This window comes from Aquarana catesbeiana, linkage group LG08, assembly GCF_042186555.1.
Source record: "Aquarana catesbeiana isolate 2022-GZ linkage group LG08, ASM4218655v1, whole genome shotgun sequence".
Taxonomy (NCBI): Eukaryota; Metazoa; Chordata; class Amphibia; order Anura; family Ranidae; genus Aquarana; species Aquarana catesbeiana.
Genome location: NC_133331.1, coordinates 187,652,394 through 187,679,395, shown reverse-complemented (window position 1 = coordinate 187,679,395; position 27,002 = coordinate 187,652,394). Strand labels below are relative to the sequence as shown.

The window sequence follows — 27,002 nt, the reverse complement described above, 5'->3', positions numbered from 1 at the left end:
GTGAAATCAGACACGCATTATACAGACATATTTTCATAACAACAACATATAAATATTGTCAATATCGAAAAAATGGACGTTTCAACCTATATATTCAAGGTCTTCTTCAGAGGTCAGTCTGTTGAAAAATATACAACAGGGATATACATATAAGAGCTTAGTTACATATACCAAAAGAAATATACCATATTCCATATAGCATAGTTACCCAATGATGCGTGTCCTACGAGCGAAAAGCTTCCTATAAGAGAGTCCCCTTTTAAAATCAAAATGCCTGCTCACTTTCCCCAAGAGGTCCTGCAACACCTCCACCGGCACAGCCACTGGCGCCGGGGGAGAAACCAACGATGTGGCTTACGAGAGGTCACACTGTGAATCGCCCCCCCCACCCGGACCGCATGGTCGGTCAGGGAGAAGGCAACACCTGCAGCAGAAGCCCAAAGAAAACACATTTAGAAATCACACTCATAGTATATATCGAAGCATTGTATTAGGAAAGATTTACTTAATTAAATGATAAAGTAAAGGCATCAGTCTATATGCATACCTCATATGCAGACTGTAGCTTTGTAATATTAGGTATATATATATATATTAGAAAAAAAAATAAGTAGATCGTGTGTGGAAGTGGAGTGAGAACCAAAAGGTAAGGAATCCAGTAAAATGGAGAAACCAGGTGGTGTTGGTCAATTAATTCAAATAAAATGATAGGAAGTGAATTAAGAAAGCATAATATAGGGATAGTGTTTGATGCTTACACTATAAGGGTGAGGACCTGTGGGTGCAGTATATGCTGCGCGTGCTATATGACAACCAAAGATAATGTGCAGGCAAAGAATGTCACTCTAATGAAAATGAAAAAGTGTGTGAAAATATAAAAATATAAAAAGTGCCCACAAAAAACGTGAAAGATAATCGTAAGTGTGTTACCTTTGCCAATGTGCAATCAAGTGTGAGACTGCACTGTATGGCCCTATATGCTTAGACTCAATTGTAACCCGACCCGGGATTGACCACAGGATTTGTCAGGCTCAGTGGACGCTCATCCATGTGTCGGTGGAGGTGTTACAGGACCTCTTGAGGAAAGTGAGCAGGCATTTTGATTTTAAAAGGGGACTCTCTTATAGGAATCTTTTCGTTCCTAGGACACGCATCATTGGGTAACTATGCTATATGGAATATGGTATATTTCTTTTGGTATATGTAACTAAGCTCTTATATGTATATCCCTGTTGTATATTTTTCAACAGACTGACCTCTGAAGAAGACCTTGAATATATAGGTTGAAACGCGTCAGGTCCATTTTTTCAATATTGACAATATTTATATGTTGTTGTTATGAAAATATGTCTGTATAATGCGTTTCTGATTTCACTAGATTTGTAAACACTCTATATCAGAGCTAATTTTTTAACCTTTGTGTTAAATTATTTTTTGTACAATAAAATATTATTCCTTTTATACAACATTGGTCTAATATCTTAAACCCTGCTGCCTAAAAACCCCACCTGGGGAAACCTTTTTCCTATTTTTGCTTATAGGAAAAAAAAAAAAACAAGACTTTACAATCACTTTAAGGTGGAACTTCCCTTGAAAAGGGAAGGTCTGCTTGTCCTCCTCCATTCCCTCCGCTCTCCTCATTGAAGATTTTTTTTTTTCAAGGAGTGAGTACCTATTTCTGACAGGTACCCGCTTCCACTGAAGGGGAGCTGGTGAACAAAGTGGAAATTCACCCCCCTTTTATCTGCAACCTCCTGCGCGACTATTGAGACAGTGCATGTGCAGTGGGGAGCCAGTTCCCACAGTGAAGATGGCTATGCCAGGGACCGGAAGACCAGCGACCCGGGTGATGACAGTGCTGGATCCCTGGGCTGATAAGTGTCTTTTTATTAAAAGTAAGCAGCTGACTTTTATTTATTAATTTATTAATTTATTTTTTAACAAGACCAAAGATCCTCTTTAAAGAGCACCTGTTACGTACCTATGCTTTCACACTGGGGGCTTTCCAACTGTCTTATGTTATGATAGTAATACAGTTAAGGAGTGAGAAAAGAATAATCCCCCCTGAGTGATCAATGTACATTGCAACGATTTTAACCTTTTGTTGTTCTGAAGGAAAAGTTGTTTGTATCAATGCGCACACTGAATGTGAGCAGGAGTGACTTTTTCATTATTAACCTGCTGAAGCTCATGCAGAGTTCTAACGAGGAAACTTGTAGTGTCTCAATCCCTTTAGACATGATTAACCCTTTGGGAGTATCTCACCAAAAATGTTATATTTGCTGCAGAGCATGCCTAATTTGTCTTGTATCTTAGTGCAGAGTTCTGAAAAAATTAGTGAGGCAATCACACAAGCAGAAAATTACATTTTTCTAGGACGTTCTGTACGACAACTGTGCATCGAACACCTTCAGGTTGCCATATTGGATTGAATTTCAGAGAAACTTTCAACACTGCATTTTGAAAAGGAAAAGTCATTTTTAATAACATCCAATTACAATATGGCTTGTGTAGCAATTGTGTATGCAATATTATTTTTTTATTTGCAATGTTTTCCCTACAAAAGTGTAGTTACCCTTTTAAGTAAAAAAAAATAAAAAATAAATAAAGTTTAAAGGATAGATTGACCCGTAGGAGCATGAATATGTTATACACATATTTAAAGTGTAACATGTAACCATGCTCCTACTCACTAACCTCCCACCACCAGAGCCCCCCTCCCTGTGACAGCAGGTGGGAGTCCCTTTCCTCACAGCTACTGTCACATTTTGACACACCCAGCCCAGGCACGTAATTCACAGTGAAATGTGAATGAGAAAACTACAAGTCCCACCTGCCACCGTGATACACAGTTTGTAGTTCTTAATGAACTGTGCATTCTCTGATGAGCGCCCACCTATTTCCTTCACAAGCCCTGCACCTTTCAAACTGACAGCCCATATAGAGGTATAGGCTTGTCTGCAGGAGCCTGACATTGCACGTTATCCACTGATCGCAGGTGCAATGTACTGCAGGCTGCTGTAAAAAAATTGCACATTTTCTTTCTTGCAAAAATATGTGCATATATTTATTTTCACAAAGGTGAACTTAGCCTTTAAAGAATCTTAATGTTTCTTTTTACTGTTGACTTAGAACTGATAAACACCTAATTTGTTTGACTTAATTGCCGTTTTCTTACACAGGATCACCCGACACACATCTGTTCTTTTATGTACAGTATGTGGAGTGGGAGGGGCTATTCATTTTTCTGGGTGTTTTTTAATTCATTTTATTAAATTATCACCTATGGACAATTCTTAAGCACCTCTTTTATTAATAATAGTTTAAAATAACTGACATGCTTATTTAAAATTACTGTCACATTTCACATTATATGTTGAATATATAGCACAGACTACATATACGCTAGAAACATTATTTCTCTGATACTTGATTTTAAGATATTCACTAATACAAGCTTACATTGCTGTTTTCCTGATAAAGAAATGGAAATGGAATTTCTTGTATAGTTACCATCCATTTTGTCAGCCATTTGGTTCAGTATTCAGTAAACAGCAGATCATTTCCTTAGAAGAGTTAATATGTCAATTGTTCACAATAGCAGAGAGAGTCAACAGGGCTCCAGCAGTGTTGTACGTAATGATAAATCATGAGTAAAAAGACCTCTGGGGCCCAAGGGCCTTCCACTAGCTATGTGTTCACGTGTAATATATCGGGAAATGATCCTGACCCCCTGAAAAACAGATGGCAGCAGCTCTTACACTATAAATCCATACAGACAGCATATTATTTCCTACAACCTGTATGGTTTATGGTATATAAATAAGAGGTACAATGAGAATTGAGTATGTATGAAGTGATGCCAACATCCTTAATCAAAGTAAAACAGAAAAAACTGTGCACTAGAGGTACACAGGGGTCACCCCTTGGGATTTTACTGGCAAAATATATAGAGTATAGAGAGTAGATTATGTAAAATGCACGTAAGTGCCCATTTTATTTAATTGTAGAAAAAATATGAAAAAATATGAATACAAAACAGTTATACAATATATATGTTCATTTAAAATATACACATCAAAATGTACAAGGTAGATATATCAACCCAGTGCTCTTTTTCTGTAATGTAAGTTTCAGGGTAATGAGTATCATAATATATGAAACTACTAACAAGTATTGATTATAGCAGAAATATTATAAAATATTCACACTGGTTATACTTACGTCAATCAGATTCATATAAATCAAATATGACAGAACAAAAACAGGAACCAGAGACAAAACAGGCTGGCTAGGAGGTCCACAGAAATATGGGATGGGCAGCTCTGGGTGTGGGACTGAATGCTGCAGCACATTCACAAGAGGCGCCTGATTAAAGGCTGCATAATCAAAATAGTAAAAGGAAAAGGAACACGTGAATTAATCCCATATGCAGCTAAAAAGGACTATCAAACTCCAATATAGGGACATAGGGATGTTAACATCCCCTTGATTCAGTACAAATAGTAGTTAAGTTACCTCTTAGTTTTCACATATTCACTTGAGAAGCAGACCTCTGGGCAGCAGTTCCACAACTGACAGATGCCCAGTGAGTGTCCGCGTCTCAAATAGCACAACGGATTTGGCTTCAGCCAATCAGTGTTTGCCCCAGTTAGCTGCATAAACAGCAGCTGTGAATGGAGGCTCAGAGCGTCTCCCTGATGCAGAGGCGCGTGGCGTAACCATGCCCAGAAGGGCGTGATGACGTCACGCGTCGCCGCGTCACCGGCGGGTATGAGATCCCCACATATACAGTGAAGCAGATGTGGGGACACAAGAAAAGCTCCTCCATGCACAAAAGGCACAGGGGACAGGTAGCAAAACACCGCCCACCAGCCATGCGCGAGTGGAGCTTACCCGCTGGGTGTCTGCGAGCAGACGAACGGCACTCACACCGTGAATTGCACCATCTAGTGGACAGAATGATTATAGCCAGCCTGTTGTAAAAATGTGTAAAGATGAAAGGGAAATGAAAAGAAGAAAAAAAACCATCATATATCATGGTGACACTGAGTGCTCTACAGGTTACAGAGTTAATGATTTACGAATTTGAATAAAATAAAGATAAAAATAAAAAAATAAAAAAGGAATACTGTAGATGGAAACGGCATACAAAAATAATTAAATACTGACTTAATTCACATGTCTTTAAGATAGTCAATACATAGTTTGCACATCTCATAGGAAATATAGAGAAGGAAGGACAAGTGAATAGGCATAAAGGAGAGCCCCTATAAATTCAGCTTGCAGATCCCTGATGTAAAACTGGGGAGAAATGGTCTGAAGTTGAAGGCCCCGTTGAGGCCAGGTGGATGGTTGGCCCGTAGGTTATGTATCCACCTCAGTTCACACTGGAGAAGGTGTTTATTGGAATTGTCGCCTCTAGGGCTGAAGTGGATATGATCAAGAGCTAAAAAATAGCTCTTGGGAATAGATACAGGATGAACTATGGCCATATGACGGCCAATAGGTACCTCAGGGTCGCGTTTGCATATAGTGCCAAGGTGTTGGTGTATTCTTTTTCAGAACTTGTTGATTGTTTTGCCAACATTGTAACACCCACATTTGCATGTTAACAAATACACTATTGCAGGGGTTTTACGGTTTATATAGTGCTTCTGGGGGGAGAAATGTTGGCCATTAGGTAAAATGATGTTCTTCCGTCTGTCCATATACTGGCAATACTGACACCCCCCACATGTAAAGGTCCCCAGTGTTTTACATGAATCGCCTTTAAAGGGTCTGTACTCACTACTAACTAGTTTGTCACCTATAGATGGTGCTCTCCTAAAGGTGACAGCTGGAGAGCTGGGAACAAAGGGGGCCAAGGTTTGATCCATTGTTAATAAGTGCCAATATTTGTTCAAAATACGTTTAACCTGCTTATGTTGTGATGAGTATGCTGTGATGATTCTTGTAGTTTCATCATTGGATGGTTGTTTTTGTGTGTTTAGCAGGTCGTGACATGATTAGTTTGTATGCTTTTTTGAGGCATGTATTCGAGTATCCTCTTTCGAGGAGTCTATTTCTCAAAATATTGGCTTCAATTTTGAATCCAGTATCATCAGAACAGTTATGGCGAGCTCTCAAATACTGACTGTAAGGTATGGAGGCAAGGAGAGGCTTGGGGTGGAAGCTAGTTGCGTGGATTAAGGAATTGCCTGCTGTGGGCTTACGATAGAGTTCACTAGACAAGCTCACACTAGGCAATTTCTTTATAAGCACATCTAGAAATGTGATCTCACTAGGACTGTAAGTCATTGTAAATTTTAAATTAAACTCATTCCTATTGATTGAGTCCAAAAATTGATGTAGTAGATCGATCCATCCATCCCAAATAAGAAATATGTCATCTATGTATCGTTGCTATGTTAGAACATAGCACATGTACATAGATAGTGATTCTACCTCCTGTACCTGGAGGTAGTGTGAACCATTAAAGCAAAAAAAGTTGTGATGAAGTATAAATTCAGGATGAATTCAGTGTAGTTGGGTTCAGATTCACTATATTGTGACAAAACATGCCGTATTGCCGCTAGGCCTTTGGCATTAGGGATGGTGCAATAGAGGGATTCCACATCAATGGCTACCAATTGAGTGCCATCCTCAATGTGTAGGTCCTGGATGATCTGTAAAAAGTGTATGGTATCATGTACATAAGATGATAGGCAGGTAACTAGAGGTTTGAGATGGTTGTCTACTACACGACTGAGGTTCTCCGTTAGGCTACGACAACACGAAATGATGGGTCTGCCTTGTGGTTTCTTCTTTTGTTTATGCAGCTTCGGTAGCGCATAGAAAGTTTCTTCCCTAGGATGACTGGTCCTAATGAAATCCCACAGTTGTCTTGATATTGCATTGTGATGGAATGCAGTATCAACCAACGAGTAAAAATCTTGAGTGAACTTATCCAGTAGTGATTTAGAGATGGGTCGGTACCACTCTGAGTTGTGCAGTATGGCCATGCACATCTCGGTGTATTGAGCGCTGTCCATAACCACGAAATTGCCACCCTTGTCAGAGGGTTTGATGACAATGTTGTGGTTATGGGAGAGCGCCTCCAACGCAGTTTGCTCATCTCGGCTGAGATTTGCATGAGGACCGAAGAAGCTTTTCATCTTGCTGATGTCAGCTGAGACCAGTTTCAGAAAAGCTGATGCATTGGGGTTTGAACTGGGCGAAGGGTAAAGGGTGGACCTAATTTAAATTAAGGATCAGAAATGTGTGCATGTGTATGTGAAGTGGATGTGTCATCCATGGCCACAGTAGGACCCTCAACACCAGTGGAAGCCGGGGGGCTCTCAGGTTCGTTCTCTTCTAATAGGGCAATGAGATTATTCAAGGCTTGAATTTTCTGGTTTCAGTTTCTGGTATATAGACAGAAAAAGTTGAGACACTGAGCATTTTACTTTGATTTGTATAAATTATTTTGTGCCTCTTGTGCCTAGTTTTTGTTATTGTATAACAGGTGATATTAAAAATGTGGGTTAAATCGGAGTCCTGCCCCCCCAGCAGAAAATTAAATGTCAGAAGCTACACATACACATACTGTAGCTGCTGACTTTTTATATTAGGACACTTACCATTCCTGGAATCCAGTAATGTTGGCACCCCAGCCGATGTTTTCATCGGCTCTTGGGTAGGGATGGCCCCAACACCCCCCAGTTCGGTTTGCACCAGAACATACTGAACAGGCAAAAAATTTGGCAGAACACACAAACACCATTAAAGTCTATGGGACACGAACATGAATAAGCAAAAGTGCTCATTTTAAAGGCTTATATGCAAGATATTGTCATAAAAAGTGTTTGGGGACCCGGGTCCTGCCCCAGGGGACATGTATCATTGCAAAAAATGTTTTTAAAAACAGCCGTGATTTTTTTAATGCTTAAAGTGAGACAATAAAAATGAGCTATTCCTTTAAATATTGTGCCTGGGGGGTGTCTATAGTATGCCTGTAAAGTGGTGCATTTTTCCAATGTTTAGAACAGTACCACAGCAAAATGAGATTTCTAAAGGAAAAAAAAATTGTGTGGGGTTCCCCCTAAAATCCATACCAGGCCCTTCAGGTCTGGTATGGATTTTAAGGGGAACCCTGCACCAAAATTTAAAAAAATGGTGTAGGGGCCCCCCTCAAAATCCATACCAGACCCTTATCCGAGCATGCAACCTGGCAGGCCGCAGGAAAAGAGGGGGGATGAGAGAGCACCCCCACTCCTGAACCATACCAGGCCACATGCCCTCAACATGGGGAGGGTGCTTTGGGGTAGCCCCAAAGCACCTTGTCCCCATATTGATGGGGACAAGTGCCTCATTCTAACAACCCTTGCCCAGTGGTTGTGGGGGTATGCGGGCGGGGGGCTTATCAGAATCTGGAAGCCCCCTTTAACAAGGGACCCCCAGATCCCACCCCCATGTGAATTGGTAATGGGGTACAAGTACCCCTACCATTTCACAAAAAAAGTCAAAATGGTAAAAAAGACAATAGCCGGTTTTTGACAAGTCCTTTATTAATAATGTCTTCTTCTTTCCCCCGCTTCTTACTCCATCTTCTTCTGGTCTTCCTTCGGTTTTCTCCTCCTTCCTCCATCTTCTTCTTCCCCCACTTCTTCCTCCATCTTCCTCTGCTTTTTCCTCTGGTCCTCTGCTTCTTCTGGCTTCTTCTTCCCCGCTTCGTCCTCTGGACGATCTGCCTCAATGGGAGGCTCCCGCTGTGTGACGCTTCTGTGCGTGTGACATTTCTTATATAACCGATGCTACAGGGACTTCCCTATGGCTTTCCCATGGCGTAAACGGATGACCCCGCCCCCTCTAACGCCACAAAAAAGCCATAGGGAAGTCCCCGCGGTGTCAGAGGGGGCGGGGTCACCAGGTAGGTATATAAGAAAAGAAAGAAGAAGACATTATTAATAAAGGACATGTCAAAAACCGGTTATTGTCTTTTTTACCATTTTGACATTTTTTTTGTGAAATGGTAGGGGTACTTGTACCCCATTACCAATTCACACGGGAGGGGGCAGGATCTGGGGGTCCCCTTATTAAAGGGGGCTTCCAGATTCTAATAAGCCCCCCGCCCCCATACCCCCACAACCATTGGGCAAGGGTTGTGGGGATGAGGCCCTTGTCCCCATCAACATGGGGACAAGGTGCTTTGGGGGGCTACCCCAAAGCACCCTCCCCATGTTGAGGGCATGTGATGTGACCTGGTACGGTTCAGGAGGGGGGTGCTCTCTCATCCCGCCACTTTTCCTGCAGCCTGCCAGGTTGTGTGCTTGGATAAGGGTCTGGTATGGATTTTGAGGGGGATCCCTATGCCATTTTTTTTAATCTTGGCACAGGGTTCCCCTTAAAATCCATAATAGACCTGAAGTGTCTAGTATGGATTTTAGGGGGACTCCCACGCAATTTTTTTTAAATTTTGGTTCGGATATCCCCTTAATATTCATACCAGACCCAAAGGGCCTGGTAATGTACTGGGGGGGATCCCATGCTCTTTTTTTCAATGATTTTTATCTATATTGCCGAGACCCGACAATTCATTACAGCCGCGATCAGTTTTAAATGACAATATTTCCTTTAGAAATGACATTTTGCTGTGGTACTGTACTAAACACGGGAAAAATGTGCCACTTTACAAGCATACTATAGACACCCCCCAGGCACAATATTTAAAGGAATATTTCATTTTTATTGTTTCGCTCCCAAAAAAACAGCCTTTTTAAAAATTTTTTGCATTGATACATGTCCCCTTGGGCAGGACCCAGGTCCCCAAACACTTTTTATGACAATAACTTGCATATAAGCCTTTAAAATGAACACTTTTGATTTTTCAGGTTAATGTCCCATAGCCTTTAACAGTGTTCCGGCGGCTTTCAAATTTGCCCCGAACACTGCATATTGTTCGGTGTTCGTAGAACATCCTAGCAACCAAATTTCGGCCTGAACTTATGCTTGGGCCGAACAGTTCACCCATCCCTACTCTTGGGTGCTGCCACCGCCATTGCCTGTAAGGGAAACCGGCTGCACTTTCTGAATGGCCCGGCTGTGGGGGAAGGAGGAGGTGGGTCGAACTTCTGAATGATCTCGCCACGGTACCCGGGGGAGGCAGATAAGCAGAGCTTCCACTTTATTAGGTAAGCTACTTTTTTTGTTACAATTTTCTGACTAAAACTTCATTGCCCAAACTAAATTTTGCATATTGTAGGTGTGTGTGTGTGTGTGTGTATATATATTTGTTTGCTATTTTAATTAGTTATATTTAAAGTGTATTTAAACCCAAGAGCAAAAAAAAAATAATATTGCGAAGATTACCAGTCTTTGACTATGGTAGCTTCATTAGTTTAACTTTTTCAATCTTATTTTCTTTTTTTAGCTGGTGGTCTTGCTAGTAACACACTTTCTGCTCTAAAGTGCTATTGGTTACTGTATCTATGGAGGGGAATTCTCCTCACTATGCTATTGTATTCTGACAGTGGGGAGACATCCTTGCCATCAGAATATGGCTGCAGCTTGCAACACTGATCAAGTTTGGACAATCCAACAGGAAATTTGACCTAGGGACATATATCTGTTTCTTTCTGTTATTTAACCCCTTTGTTATCAGCATGATAATTTCTGACAAGTTCTCAGAGACAGGAGGTAAAACCAGCCAGAAATGTGTTTCCTGGGTGGTACTGTGTTTGCCAGCATATAAGGCGACTGGGCATATAAGGCGACCCCCTAATTTTCCAGCTAAAACGTTGGTTTTGAGATATACTTGCCATATAAGAAGACCCCCTTCCAACTAGTCTGTCTAGTAGCTTGGATAATATACTGAAACAGCAATAATAAGTCTGTGCAACTTAATCACCAGCTTTGTGAAGCATTGCTGTGGTGGTAAATACCTCATGTGCCTGGAAAAATCCACTGATGGAGGGTCAGGTGCCAGATGGAGGGTCAGGTGCCAGATGAAGGGTCAGGTGCTTCAAACCAAAGCTCTGGTGGTGGATATCGAGGTGGCCGTGGAAGGAAGAGGAGCCAAGGGGTAGCCGCATTCGGTAACAGTATTACAGTATACCTCGCTGAGCCAATTATGGCAAGCTGTGTATTCTATTAATGAATACAAAGCCTGCTCGGATTGGCTTTGAGATTCAGAGAGGCACGGGCTGATGATATTACAACCTCTGACAATCCGAGCAGGCTTTGTCGCCGTGATTGGCAGAGGTTGGAACATCATCAGCCTCTCTAATTCTCAAAGCCAATCTGAGCAGGCTTTGTAATCATTAATAGAATACATTGCTCGCCGTGATTGGCTCAGCACGAACATTAATGCACATCCAGTGGACTGACCTCCATATACCAGTGTATAAGACGACCCCCGATTTTTGAGGGATTTTTTTAAAGTATAAAAGGTTGTCTTATACGCCGGAAAATACAGTAGCTATAACTAGATTAGCAGAGAGTTTGTCTTGTCACAGCACAGTTCTGAAAGTATCTTCGTTCTTCTGCCTATGTTGAGTCTGGGTGTGTGTATTCCCTCCAATCAGCTGTCACACAGTGTATGCCAAAGCTGCACTCCTGCTGAATGAGGAAGTAAACTTCTAACACTTCTAGCACAATGTAAGAATTCTAAAGAATATAGCAAGCTGAAGACAGCAGATATGCATGTAAAACTTATGTAGGGAGATTTTTTTCATCTCTGTGTATCATCTGAGGCTGTTCACTTCACTGGGTATAGGAGAGGGCTTACATGCACTTTAAGACAGGAAGACTATAGGACTTAAGGACCCTGTCTCCTGTTTTTTGCGCAGAAAATGCTGGGAACAATGCTAACTGATAAGAGTGCAGTACAGGCAGATAACACAAGAAGTTGTCAACTCATTAAACAGACCAAAGGGAAGAAAATAAAAGTTTTTTTTGTGTTTTAAGGCATTTTAACTATTGCAAGAATGCATTTCCTGAGAACTTGTATGTTGTCTTGTAACCAGTTTATATGGTTCAGTGTGACATGAATTGGAGTTTTAAGGGTGTCTTTAGCTTACTGCCTTTGCTGTTTGGAATTTTCCACTTTTTTCCTGTTTTACATTTTCTTCCCTTTTCTTTTTTTTTTTTTTTTTTTTTTTTTTTTTTTTTTTTAAGTTTTAAAATTGTTTATTGAGGCAATAGGTTAAACATCAACAAAGTTTTTCCCACACAGGGGAAAAGGGCAAATATAAGGTTTTGAACATATAGATACATATACAAGTGGAATTCACTTGAAAGTCTCTGCTCAGTAAAATTTGACATCCGGAATTTCCATATAGAACTAATAAAATATAAAAAAATTCCTCATGTTCCAATTGAGCATTTTTAACAAAAGTCCAGTTGCCCCGGTGACCAGACACCCCGAATCGGGATCATACTGTGTCTGGGTCCTCCGGGCTCCAGTTCCCTGCCAAAAGGTAGTTTCCCAACGGTACATGAAAAATGATACAGTGCCAAACATTTAAGTACTTGAAAGTAATTTTACAGTTTAAGATTCAAGATCACCGCGTTCGTGTCTTATTCTGAAATATATATCTTTTTTTCCTTTTTTTTTTTTTTTACAAACTTATATATTCTTGTAAGAAAAATAACATTTTTAAAGTAATAACCTAAAAGATCTTAAAAGGCATATGTATAATCCTGTATCTTCAATTTCATCTCCCACCTTTCTGACTCAGTGGGAGAGGGAGCATCAAGAGAAATTTTATTTTACTTAATAAGATAATAAAAAGTTAAGGGAAAGGAAAGAAAAGAGAGAAATATTAAGAAAGGGGGAGAGAGAGATATGAGATTATTGAGTGAGGAAGGTTTACCAGATCCTTCGAGGAGAGCCGTGTTGGGTTGTCAGTTAGCCGGGCAGGGAAACTTAGTTGGCAGAATGAGTAGCTGGTTTAGGGATTTAGAGAGTCACTCCCATATGGCGGGCCCATGGGTCCCATATGCGTTTGAATTTCTCAGTCTTGTCAAGAATGATGTTAGAAATTTTCTCCTGATACATGATCCAGGAGATTTTCTGTTTGGCTACATGGAATGAAACTTTAGGAAGTTTCCATGCCCGGGCTATTGTAATTTTGGCTGCTATAAGAATGAAGTGGATTAGGATTAGGTCGTATTTTGAAATTTTGGGAATTTTTTGGTTTAATAGTGCTATAGTTGGAGTTTGCGGGATCGCTAATTCCGTGACTTTGCGAATTAAATTGAAAATTTTGTTCCAGTATCCTCTGATACGTGGGCATTCCCAAAAAATATGTAAGAGGGTGCCTAAGTGCCCGCATTCCCTAAAACATGTAGGGGAGGAGTTTGGATAGAACTTAGCTAGCCTAGTTGGGACTAGGTACCATCGCGTTATGATTTTGAGATCTGCTTCGACCAGAGAGACATTTATGATACCCTTAAAAGCAGACGCTACATTGGAGTGCCATGTGTCAAGATCCCATTCGAATCCGACATCACGTTCCCAGGTTATCATGTAGTTAGCTTTCTCTTGAGGTTCTGCTAGTGCTGAGTATATGAGCGAAATTCCCCCTTTCATGTCCATGGCTGAGGAGCACCACTGTTCATAGGGGGTGGTGTGAAGTGGAAGCGGTTCTTGGGATAGGGTGGAGAGTAGGAAATGTCTCAGTTGGTGCAAGCGAAATTTTTCGGATTGGGGCATTTTGAGTTTCGAGGTGCATTGTGTTAACGTGAGGGGGCCCCCAGAGTTACAGAAATGACCTATTCTGTACATTCCCCTATCAAGCCACCATTGGAAAGCTCTTGGGTTTGTGCCTGGAGGGAAGAGGGGATTATTAAAAATATGTGCTAAGGGTCTCCATGAAGATATTAGATTGTGTAATTTGTGCATGGTGTCACATAATGTGAATGAATGTGAAAGGGAGGGGGAGAGGATTGGTGGTCTAGTTTTATGTGGGCGCCATAAAAGATAGTCTATAGTGAAATTGGGTATAGCTTGTCTTTCCATCTCTATCCATTCGGGTTTGGGGCCTCTATAGTAAATGGCTGAAAACTGACTAAGGTGTGCTGCCTGGTAGTACCACCAGAGGTTAGGGAGTCCAAGACCTCCTTTTTTCCTTGGTCTAAAAAGAGTTTTTTTAGGGAGCCTGTGATTTGATTTACTCCAAATAAATTGGATGATCGAGGATTGTAGTTTTGAGATGTGAAATTTGGGGACAGGGATGGGGAGGGAGCGGAACAAATATAAAATTCGCGGTAGTAGTGTCATTTTGACTGCATTTAGTCTTCCTAGCCAAGATAATTTGTGTAGTGACCATTGAATAAGATCAGAGTTAAGTTTTTTGAACATGGGGGGGTAGTTAAAGCGATATAGTTGCTCTATTAGGGGGGTTAGTTGAATACCTAAATATGTGATGGAATTTGAGCTCCAAGCAAAAGGGAAGTGTTCCTTTAAGCTTTCCACTGTGTGTGATGGAGTGGATATGTTAAGTGCTATGGATTTGGACATATTCACTTGTAAACCAGAGATCCGTCCAAAATTGTTTAAAAGGGAGAGAATATTGGGGGTAGAGACGAGAGGGGAAGTGATGAAGAGTAGGACATCATCTGCGAAAAGAGCGCATTTGTGTGTTGACTGGCCACAGTTAACGCCATGTATGTCCGGGTGGTTCCTTATTGCAATAGCTAAATTTTCTATACCAATGGCGAAGAGTAAGGGTGATAAAGGGCATCCTTGTCTAGTCCCTTTGGTTATGGGGAATGGTTCCGATAAATGGCCTTGGATCTTGATTTGGGCTCTGGGGTGTGAATAGAGAGCTGCTAGGATATTTAAGAAATGGGAGCCGAACCCCCATCGCTCTAACGTTCCAAAAAGGTATGGCCATGTAATAGAGTCAAAGGCTTTTTGGAGGTCTATAGATAGGAGGTATCCTTCCTGGGGTGGGTTACCATCCCATTTTGATTGAAGTATAGATATTACGTCTATAGCTCTCCTTATCTGGTCCGGGCCCTGCCTCCCTGGTATAAAACCCACTTGGTCCTTATGAACGTATGCTCCTATAAAGGAGCCTAGTCTGTTGGAGAGGATTTTGGTCATTATTTTTAGGTCGTTATTCATGAGGGATATAGGTCTGTAGTTGCTTACCAAGCTTTGATCTTTTCCCGGTTTGGGTATGACTGAGATATAGGCTAGGTTTGTCGTTGGGTCTACGTGAGAGTTTTTGTTAAGGGAATTAAAGAACCGGACCAGATAAGGAGCCAAGGAATTTCCAAATTTTTTATAATACAGTGACGAGAATCCGTCAGGGCCAGGAGCTGAGCCTATTTTAGATTCCTTTATGACTTCCAATACCTCCTCTATAGAAATAGGGGCTTCCATTAGGGAGCGATGAGAATTAGATATTTTGGGGAGGGGGATGCTATCAAAAAATTCGTTGAGTTTCTGGGCCTTCTCTTGACTAGGATAGGAGTATAGCTTGGAATAAAACGCGTGGAATGTTTCCAGTATTGTCTTGGGGTTTTGTGTTAATGGACCCGAACTGGATTTAATTTTGGGTAGGGCTTGGAATCTATGTCTGGGGGAAAGTTTTGAGGCTAATTGGGGGCCAAATTTATCAGTATTAAGATAAAATCTTCCCCTGACCCAATTGAGGTGTTTTTCTGCAGAGGATGTTAGAGCAGTGTTTAAGGCAATCCTAGAGGAATCCATTTTGGCTAAGGACTCGGGTGTGGGTTTTTGTTTGTGCTGCTTACATATGATTTGGAATTCTTTTTGCAATTTTTTAATGTCAATTTGTTTTTCTCTTTTTAGTTTCGCTGCAAGTTGTATAAGGTTACCCCGTATTACTGTTTTGTGAGCTCCCCATAGGGTTCCTGGGGAAATCTCCTGTGTGTCATTAAGGCGGAAATATTCCAAAATGTCTTTTTCTATCATGGTGCAGTGTACCGGGTTGGATAGGAGAGTCTCATTGAGCCGCCATTGAGGTGGGCTTCTTGTGTGTAGGAATCCGTTTAGCTTGGTGGAGACCAATGAATGGTCAGACCAAGGTACTTCGCTAATTACTGCCCGAGATACTAGGTGAATATCAGTGGTGTGTATGAAGATATGGTCTATACGAGCGTATGTTCTGTGAGGGGCTGAGTAGTGGGTATAGTCTTTCGCACTAGGGTTCAACTCTCTCCATACATCAATCATACCCAAGGAGTGTAGAAGTTGAGCAATACGAAGGCTCTGATTGGGGGGTCTTTTGAGCTTCGAAATGCTTTCTGTTGATTTGTCCAGCATATGGTCAAAAGCAATATTAGAGTCCCCTCCCATGATCACTTTGCCCTCCAAATGTGGGGAGAGCGAGTTGAACATAGACGAGAAGAAAGAAGCCTGTCCTTTGTTAGGAGCATAGTACGATACTATGGAGAGAGTTGCACCGTTTATCTGACCCTTCACAAGTATATATCTCCCCTCTTTATCCTTAATAGTGTTGGTCAGAGAAAATTGTGAGCGTTTGGAGATAAGTACAGCTACTCCTCTTTTCTTGTCATCTGCGTTAGCCAAATAGAAGGTGGGATAGTTACGGTGTAGGAATGATGGATTGAAAGAGTTAGGAAAGTGAGTCTCTTGGATAAGTATAATGTCCAGTCCTCTAGAGTGGTAGCTATGAAAGGCTTTGCGCCTTTTAACTGGTGAGTTTAGTCCCTGAGCATTGTGGGTTGCTATGTTAAGAGATGATTGTGGGGTACATTCGTCAGCCATGGACATTGTGTGAGGTATTCGACAATAATAAACGGTTTCTTACCCAATCCAGGGTTAGGGCTTCATCTGTCCCTGGACCATAGTCTTGGCTGTGGATTTTCAGGTGTTTTGTTTGTTCGGCTCCCCTCGAAGGCGTCCGGTTGAGAGAGAGAAAGGGTGGGGAAAAGAGCAGGACAGAGAGTAACAGAAAAAAGAAATAGAACCAACTGAAAGAGAAGGAATCCAGTGTGTAAATAGAACAGTGGATTCTTTAAATGCAGGATCAGAGACCTGCACTGAGTCCCTAAAATAGGGGGCTCAGTAAAATATGGACGACCCCAAATGGGGTCGTACGTCTATTGTGACCAAGGGGTAAAATTTCCTCTAGGTTACAATAGGTGGGGTGGCATGTAGAGCCGCTCCGGCCATAGAGCATTTGTTATAAACAATGAAAAAACAAATAAAGTAAATCTAACTAAGAGAGCTAATGGAGAACTCTCCCTATAAGAAAAGTTGATATTAATTGAACATGAGCGAATTGGAATGTTATTCAAGTATCATCTCTAGATAAAAGAGGTAGGTTCGCCCTTGTGAACTCAATATAGAAAAACTAGTACAATCTGTATATACTATAAACAAGAGGATGATCTGCGTCATTTCCTGTTGGATAAATCTGTTATACAAATTAATACAGTACGGAGGGTGTTAGGGAAGATGTGGGAAAGGGAGGGAGAGGGGGAAGGGATGGGGAAAGGTAAGGGGGAAGAGGAGTGAGGGGGGAATGACTTAAGGGGAATCGGGATGTTCCCAGGTAGGGCCTAGACCTGAGACCTAGAAGGAAGGAAAAAAAAAAAATTAGTAAGACTTTGGCAGTCCTCCTAAGATGACGTGAAAGTCTGCATTTGGTGCTTCGGAGGGTGGTGGTAAAAACTGGTGAAAGGTGTCCCAAGTGGGTCGGGTCTTGAAAAAGACCATGGATGTGTAGGAGAGGCTTCTACACAGTTCCTATTGGAAGATTTGAACTACGTGTGAAGGTGGTAACAGAGTTCATCTGGGGGGAATGGATTCCCGTTGTTTCTTTGTTTGCTGTTTCACCCATAGTGGGGTGAGGGGGCTGTTTGGGGGTGGCCTTTTAGATGAAGTTGGTCGAATTTCCATGTTGTGCTGGGAAATATCTTGAGAGATTAGCCCAAGGCGAAGAAGCAGTTGCTCACCCATTTGGAAATTCGAAAAGCCGTATGATTTCTCTTTGTAGTTGAATTGTAGTCGGAAAGAAAATGTCCATCTATACTTGATCATTTTCTGTGTGAGGACTTCTAGGAGTGGTTTAAGTGCTCTTCTTTTTTGGATTGTGGTCGGTGAGATATCTGCGAATATCTGGATTTTATTGCCATACAGGGTGATGTCATCTTTGTAGCGGGATCTTTTCATTACCTCTTCTTTTGTCCCGTAAAAGTGTGTCTTGACTACTATGTCCCTGGGGAGACCATCCTGGCGGGGGGGTTGAAGCACTCTGTGGGCCCTATCCAATTCGAGCTTGTCGTCCGGAATGTCTGGGATGAGTTCTTTGATTAGGGCTTTGACTGTTTTAGGGATGTCCATGTTGGCCTCAGGAATACCTCGCACTCTAAAGTTGTATCGTCTGCTTCTGTTCTCCAGGTCTTCGATTTTGGCCAGAGCATTCTCGAGTTGATCCTGTAGCGAATGAATACAGGTGGCATGTTGGTTTGTGCGTGCTGCGGACTCATCGACAGCTTGTTCAATAGCGTCTATTCTTGCCCCTAGACTCTGGAGATCTGCTTTAATTGATGTAGTGATTTGCATGGCGTTTTGTGCCAGCCCTGTGGCTAGCATGTCTGAGAAGCAGTTAAGCAGTTGTGCCATTTCTAGGGGTTGATTATTGGTGGTGGGGGAGGCCTGTGGGGAATCTGCAATAGTGTCAGGGGAGTTGAGAAGGGGGGAATAAGGGTTGCCGTTCTGCATTCTGCTGAGGAGCGATTCGGTGGACGCAGGGGACGTTAAGTAGCTTTGAGCCCCCATAATGTTACTCACATGTGCTGAAGTAGGAGTGGATAACGCTGGAGGAAACACCGGGCCTTGTGTGATTGCTGTGTCTCCGCATGGAGCTGTTGCGGCCGCCATCTTGGAAGGTCCCGGGGGAGCTAGGCCAAAGTTCAGCTGCCTATTAACGTCTTTTTTCTGTTGGGATCCGGACATATAGGCTGGTGCCCGAATGTACGAGGGTCTGATATCAGGTCCTCCTGCCGAAAACCGCTAATTATAGCGTCCGTGCTGTGCTCTGGAGGGCCGGAGCGGTGCGGAGCTCTCGGTCAGCGTGTCGCTCCGGAAGTCCCGCGCATGCGCACCCCCTTTCTTCCCTTTTCTATGCTGACTAGCAAAACATCTTCATTTATTGCTTCCTTCTTTCCATATTTTTCCTCAACCGGCTGTCTAAGCTCTTGCTTTTCAATGGTTTTGATTTCGGATTCCAGCTCTGAAAAGGTTAACCTTAGGTGTCTGTTAATAAAGCAGTGGATGACTGGTTCATAATTTAAAATGTAGAATTTCTGTGGGGGGACATTTATTTTATACACAAGTGTGTAGTTTTTATGTTGTATTATGTACAGTATGTTTAATGACGAAGAAGCCTTCTGTATAAATGCTCCTCTCAGAATGTGAGAAGAGAGCCATTCCTTGGACTGCAAACTTGGTTTGTTGTTTTGCAAAATAAAAATAACTGTTTGAAGTTACTGCTTCAGTGTACATCCAAAAAAAAGGGTCACACTCTAGTACTGACTTAATTTTCTTCTCTCATCTATAAATACCTTGTAGTACCATAATCCTTGAAAATGAACCATTACTTACAAAATACTGCAATCATTGAAAATATGCATGTTTGAAACACAAATGACCTGCTTTCCAAAACATTTACTGAATTGCAATCAAACACTAGCAAATAAACAAGCTACATGGGCTGTGTTTTTCTAATTTTATCTCAAAGTGTTTACAACTTCCAAATCAGCATTTATGATGGTCAGTTCACATAATTGTCAGGTTGAACATAAAGAAATGGGTTATTAGTATAACCATGCCTGTGGCTCTTTGGCTGGCTATAGATGAGTAATAAAAAATAAGTTCAGTTGGCAATTTGCAATTTTCCAATCCAAAACCTGCCCTATTACAGCAAATGTTTGTCCCGCAAGTCAGAAATTCTACAAAATGTATTACTAGACGTTTTAAGGGCTCTTTTGTAACCGTAGTCAATGTTGTTGAACAAAAATGTACATCATGTTTTTTTCAGCTTTTAGTGATGTTGGGCAAGAAATCGAATGCTGAATGTGTTTTACACCATACAGGATTGTCATTTATAAGCAAACTCAAAACCACTATAGGCAAGGGTATCACTAATGGGATCTAAGAAGAGAAGCAGGACAATGCAGAGTCTCTTCCTCACTCTTCTTCTCTAATGCATCATATTCATTTCCCTGGTGTGGTCCTCTTAATATGATGGCCACTCCATTAGATTCAATATCACCTCTCCACCCCAAGGTCTTTCCCCATGTTTTATCGATCATGATATCATCCAAATCACCATTCATGGAGTACAAACCTGAATCAGGTGAACCTTTTGACCTATGTGAAGTCTACCCATTCTTTTTTTAATAGGTTTTACAGCTACCGATGTTACCTCTGAAATATACAGCACTGTGAAAAATGCCTCCTCTAGAACATACATGTCAGAGGAGGGTTTGCCCTCTAAGATTTGGCACATTTTAAATGACTCTGTATGCCCTGAGGAGGAATATGATCAGTTCCATCACATAGTATCAGTCAGGTCTTGTATTCAACACAGATTTCTCTTGTGAGCTATGGAACTTTTTTTTATGGGTATGGAACAAAACTAGAGGTAGAGGTAGAAGTTATCTCTTCCCACTGCCCTACTGCACACATGGTGAATAATTAACATATTTTTGCCCACCATCACAATATTTGTTATGTATTTTTATTGTTTTAATTATTTACAGATTTTTCTTTTTTTTTTTTTGTCCCGGTCAAGCAAACATGGGCAAGGATTGCTATACAAACTGTATAAAAATAATGATAGCCTGGGAAGGGGGAACCAATTGGAATTTTTGGGTAGTCACATTTGGTGGGAGACTCATTTCAATCACCTTTGGTCCTTGCTAGCCTTTTTCTATGAATATTTCTGCAGGTACAAGAGGGGAAGTGCAGGCAGTGGTAAAAATTAAATGTACAAACTTATAGCCTTGAGATGCCCACCCTTCTCCAAAGAAAAAGCTTGAAACCGAAAGCAGCACTTACCAACACCCACCTTATAGTCCCAGTAACAACCTTCCTATTTGTGGAAAAAAAAGACCCCAAACACTGTATATGTCCTGTGTCTGTATGCCAGCTTTGCCACTATTCAATCTTTTCATTTTTTCTTAAATTTTAAAAGTTTTATTCTTTCCACATAAGACTGGTTCTGCCCTGTTCAAGCAAGCATGGGCAGGAATGGCAAGACATAAAAATGATTATATCCATGGACAATGGGGAGTCAAGTATGTACCATTGAATGGAGGTGGTCTTCTCTGTTGCATATGTCATGTCAGAGAGGGCATTCAGTGCAGTGAAGGGGGGTTTGTGACCAAGGAAAATTGTACCTAGATCACAGATCCACAGATCCGAGATCACATGCAGATTTTATTGATAAAGCCAATACATTTTAGATACAGTTAACTGAGAGAAGACAGAATCATTTTTTGGTATATGGGTATATGCCAGGGGGTTGTGGTGCACCTGGGATGAGGGTGTAAGGTGTTTAGAGTACATAGTGATTTTACATTTTAATGTTTTTTTAATGGATACAGGGAGGTACTATGAAAAGGAGCCACCACTTGAGCAGACTGTCAGTAACAATTTTAAGTTCCCTCGTGGTGGAAAAGGAAGTAAATTCTCCAGTGGTAAATCGGTGACAATATCCTCCACCACGGACAAACAGATGCGCTTACCGGATCAGGTGGACCTCTTATTATAGGAGGTCAGAAACGCATATATCCACTGAGGCACACACCAATGCAGCTCTTAGACAGTTGCTACTGGAAAAGGAGTCCCCACTGGAAGATTTCTCCTTGCCTATAGTTCCTATGAAAATTCAAAAATTGTGAATTTCTCCATGGATTAGGACAAGAAAAGATAAAGGAAGGATGTGGTGGAACCCTCATCAGGTTTTTATTGCTGTCTGCCCACTGCAAAGAATCAGACTCTCCATTTGATCTAATGGCCATTGTCTTCAGCGATGGGAAATTCACAATTTTTGAATTTTCATAGGAGCTATAGGGAAGGAGAAATGTTCCAGTGGGGACTTCTTTTCCAGTAGCAACTGTCTAAGCATTGGAGTGTGCCTTCATCTCTCAGCGGATATATGCGTTTCTGACCTATAATAAGAGGTCCACCTGATCCGGTAAGCGCATCTGTTTGTCTGTGGTGGAGGATATTGTCACTGATTTACCATTGGAGAATTTATTTCCTTTTCCACCATGAGGAACTTGCCATTCTTCATTTTGGACATCTGAGTCCCTATATTTTGAAGTGGACTTTTTTTTTTATATTATTGCGCTGTACTAACATTGTTTTATTGATTGTTCATAAGCTTTTTGATTACCTATAGTGTTCAGCTTGCATCCATTCATTTCACCTATTTGTTTGCGCTGATTGCTTCCTGTTTATACATGTCAGTAACAATTGCCTTACCCCAAGCCACCCAAAGCTAAAAATCATAATTTAAAAAATGGAAATGACCCCAAATAATAGAAAAAGTAGTTAAGGCATTGATAATTGAAGAGCTATCTATCAATATTAGTCCTGAAAAAGATTTTTAGATGTACTGATCTGCGCACATAGGAATGTATAAGAAAATTTCTCTCCAGGAGTGCAATTTTAAGTTTGATATATAATATGTGGGAGAAAAGAGTAAAGAACTTTTAAGGTACCTGAAAGAGACATAAAGAGCATACAGTATAATAAATATGGTACTTTTTTATTAGACAATCAAAATTGCTACAAGACTCACACATAGTAAAATACTGCACCACCATCTGGACAGCCACCAGAAATTTTTTGGCCCCTTACAGAGCTTTAGGCCTGGGCCCCCCTGGCCTGACCATCAACATTCCTCAGGGCCTGTCCATGGGTCGTCCCACTGAATCCGCCCACTGGCCACCCTACCTGTATACACTCAGCCCCCCTCATACCTGTTCACACTCAGCCCCTCCTTACACTTGTACGCACTAAGTTTCTCCCTAACACCTGTACACACTCAGTCCCCCCTCACAATTGTACACACTCAGCCCCCCTCACACCTGTATGCACTCAGCCCCCCTCACACCTGTACGCACTCAGCCCCCTCACACCTGTATGCACTCAGCCCCCTCACACCTGTACACACTCAGCCCCCTCTCACACCTGTAGCACTCAGCCCCCTCTTACACCTGTACGCACTCAGGCCCCTCCCAACTGTACACACACAGTCCCCCTGACACTTGTACGTACTCAGCCCCTCTCACACCTGTACGCACTCAGCCCCCTCACACCTGTATGCACTCAGCCCCCCAAACCTTTACACACACAGCCCTCCTCACACCAGTACACACTCAGCCCCCCTCACACCTGTATGCATTCCGCCCTCTCACACCTGTACACACACAGCCCCCCACACCTGTATGTACTCAGCCCCTCTCACACCTGTACTCACTCAGCCCACCCACACCTGTATGCACTCAGCCCCCTCACACCTGTACACACTCAGCCCCCTCACACCAGTACACACTCAGCCCCCCCACACCTGTATGCATTCAGCCCCCTCATGCCTGTACACACACAGCCCGCCCATACCTGTATGTACTCAGCCCCCCTCACATCTGTACTCACTCAGCCCCCCACACCTGTACACACACAGCCCCCCTCACACCTTTACACACTCAGCCCATCTCACACCTGTACACACTCAGCCCCCTCACACCTGTACACACTCAGCCCCCTCACACCTGTACCCACTCAGCCCCCCTCACACCTGTATATATGTCAGCCCCCACATACACACATCTGTAAGCACACACACACATCTCTGCCCGCTCCCTTTCCTTCCCCCTACTTGTAAAGGAGGTCTTCCTAGTCCCAGCTTTTATTTGCACAAAGCTGACATGTCCCTGAGGAGCTGCAGCTGATCACAATACATAATACAGTACAAGCAGCACACACGAGGGGTGCACATGCAGGAAGTAGCCAGAGGTGGCAGTAATGAGCTTGATGTGTGAGCCCAATGACACAGAGCAGCAGAAGCTGCAGACTTGTCTTCTGTAGTGCACCACGTGGCTTCCCTGCCTTCTCCTGGCCCTGCCAGGTGTCCAGGCCCCTCGGGATAACTGGGCCCCCTACGTCTATATCAGCTCTCCCCCTTGATGGTGGCCCTGACCACCATACTCATATTCCCTATGTTGCCTGTCTATTATTCTAAATAATGAAAACACTGACTTCAAAGAGTGCATTTATAGCATAATTGCAGTATTACTGGAGAGAGATGAGCCTCCCTAATGTGTGCTAGAGCCCTGCCCAGCGCCACTCTAAGGTGGTCCATGTGTGACATCTTTGCTCACCACACACAATGTGGGTATGCATGTGATGTCAGCCACCAATTACTGTAGACATCACACAAAGGCTTCCTGTCCCATCCTCACAAATGCAAGCAGACCCACCAAGCCCCAAGAAAACAGGATATAGCAAGAAGGATGCAGCAGAAATACCGGGGGGGTGAAGCCAAACCTGGCCAGTGTTTCCCTAAAACTGGAATTATTTGCACACCCACATAACACATAAACACTTTTTGGTCTAGGTTTGATAAATGTAAACCCAACCACTAAAATCTAATATAAGCTTTAATATGCTGATATCACTTGTGAAGTCTTTTTTTATTTTAAGTGCTAGGTTTTATAAAAATGACAGCTGGTGATAGTGTAAAGGGCCTTGATTTGGCTTTTTGTGTTTATAGGGTGACAACACATATGCACATAGCATATATGCATATATGTATATATATATATATATGCACATAGCCCAGGCATATTTCACTGGTGTTACCCTTTAAAGTGGACCTACCAATAAAATGTAAGGCCTGCTATATTAAAAGCTCTCCACTAGGGATGGGTGAACGGTTCAGCCCGAGCATAAGTCTGGGCCGAACTTTGGTTGTTCGGATGTTCTGCGAACACCGAACAATATGTGCTGTTTAGGGCAAATTTGGAAGCCGCCGGAACACCGTTAAAGTCTATGGGACACTAACATGAAAAATCAAAAGTGCTCATTTTAAAGGCTTATATGCAAGTTATTGTCATAAAAAGTATTTGGGGACCTGGGTCTTGCCCCAGGGGACATGTATCAATGCAAATTTTTTTTTTAAAAAGGGACTTTTTTTTGGGAGCAGTGATTTTTTCAATGCTTAAAGTGAAACAATAAAAATGAAATATTCCTTTAAATATCATGCCTCAGGCATGTCTATAGTATGCTTGTAAAGTGGCGCATTTTTAGAACTGTACCACAACAAAATAACATTTCTAAAGGAAAAATAGTCATTCAAAACTGATCGCGGCTGTAATAAATTGTCGGGTCTCGGCAATATAGATGAAACTCATTGAAAAAAGCGGCATGGGTTCTCCCCCCAGTCCATTACCAGGCCCTTTGGGTCTGATATGAATATTAAGGTGAGCCCCAAACTAAAAATGTAAAAAATAATTGCGTGGGGGTCCCCCCAAAATCCATACCAGGCCCTTCAGGTCTGGTATGGAAATTAAGGGCAACCCTGTGCCAAATTAAAAATAAAATGGTGTAGGGCCCCCCAAAATCCATACCAGACCCTTCAGAGACAGCTTGGGACAAATCCTTTATTTAAAAAATAAAAAGGAACAAATGTCCTGCGATGTAAATCCACGCTGCCCGACGGACCGAAAAAGAAAAAAAAAAGCCGCAACCGTTCCACCTCCTTGGGAGGCTCCCGCCAAGTGACGCTTCTTCTTGGTGACAGCTGTTATATAGCTGAGGGCGGGGCCACCCGGTGACATAAAGGGGTGGCCCCTCCCCCTCTGACGCCACGTGGACTCCTGTTTACGTCACCGGGTGGCCCTGCCCTCAGCTATATAAGAACTGTCACCCAGAAGAAGCATCAGTCGGCGGGTCCCTAAACACTTTTTATGACAATAACTTGCATATAAGCCTTTAAAATATGCACTTTTGATTTTTCATGTTCGTGTCCCATAGACTTTAATAGTGTTCGCAAATTTTTTGCCTGTTCGGTATGTTCTAGTGCGAACCGAATCGGGGAGTGTTCGGCTCATCCCTACTTCCTAATAGGCTTCTAATGCTTTTACTTTTGTAAACTTTGTTATGATACATAGGCAGAAAAAATATTGTTTCAAAGTCAATGCTTGCTGCACCGTTCTTTTGGATATTAAATATGCACTGTAATTGAATTACATTTTAAAGTAACTAAAAATGCCAAGCCACAGATCATCAACCTTTTTTGCAGGCAATTACATTTCAACACTCAAAAAATGCTGTCTCTAATTTTGCTCTTTGCAAATCTTGTTTCTTCAGGGTCGCATAACAGGATTAACTGGGATTATGGAGTTTAGGGAGGATGGCTCCAATCCACATGTACAATTTGAAATTCTTGGAACAAGCTACAGTGAGACGTTTGGCAAAGATGTGCGGCGGGTAAATACTATTATTTGTTTACTTTAGGTAAAAGTGGGTTTTAACGAAATTCAAGTAGTGTTTCTGGAAACTTGAACGGTTAATCATTGTTATGAGAAATAGCAGAGCAAAAGGCCAACTGGACATTTTTTATTTAGGAATTATTGAAAAAAAATGAAAATATATTAACCTGTGTCAGGGTTAATTTAAATATACTGTACACTGCAGACAAATGTGAAAATTAAGCCATGAAATACATACTGAGCACAATTTAAGGCTTCTGTCTCTTCCAGATTCAGCTTAGGGATTTTGGATCCCCCACTTCTTATAATCATCTTGTTGTCAATAATCTGATGTTTCCCACCATTTTCATGAGAGGGTGGTTCCTGAAGCTTGTGCCAATTAGATTTCTTAAATGTTTTCTTTAACATTGTTATTGTATATGAGAGAAACAGCAAAGAGCATGAATGGGTGTGTTAGGGGGAGTTTCACAAGTCACCAGATTGAGGGAAGAAAATTTAGGTGGACTGGTCTA

The 27,002-nt window shown here is 41.9% G+C and overlaps 1 protein-coding gene across 3 annotated transcripts in view; it reads left to right on the top strand.

Annotated features, from left to right (window-relative positions):
* The window catches only part of GRID1 (glutamate ionotropic receptor delta type subunit 1), a 1,972,711-nt gene that overhangs the window by 1,343,168 nt on the left and 602,541 nt on the right, over positions 1–27,002 (top strand). For all 3 annotated transcript variants that reach the window (XM_073596722.1, XM_073596723.1, XM_073596724.1), the window contains exon 8: positions 26,369–26,488. In XM_073596722.1, the coding sequence (XP_073452823.1) occupies positions 26,369–26,488 (120 nt within the window). The remainder of the gene's footprint in view (positions 1–26,368; positions 26,489–27,002) is intronic.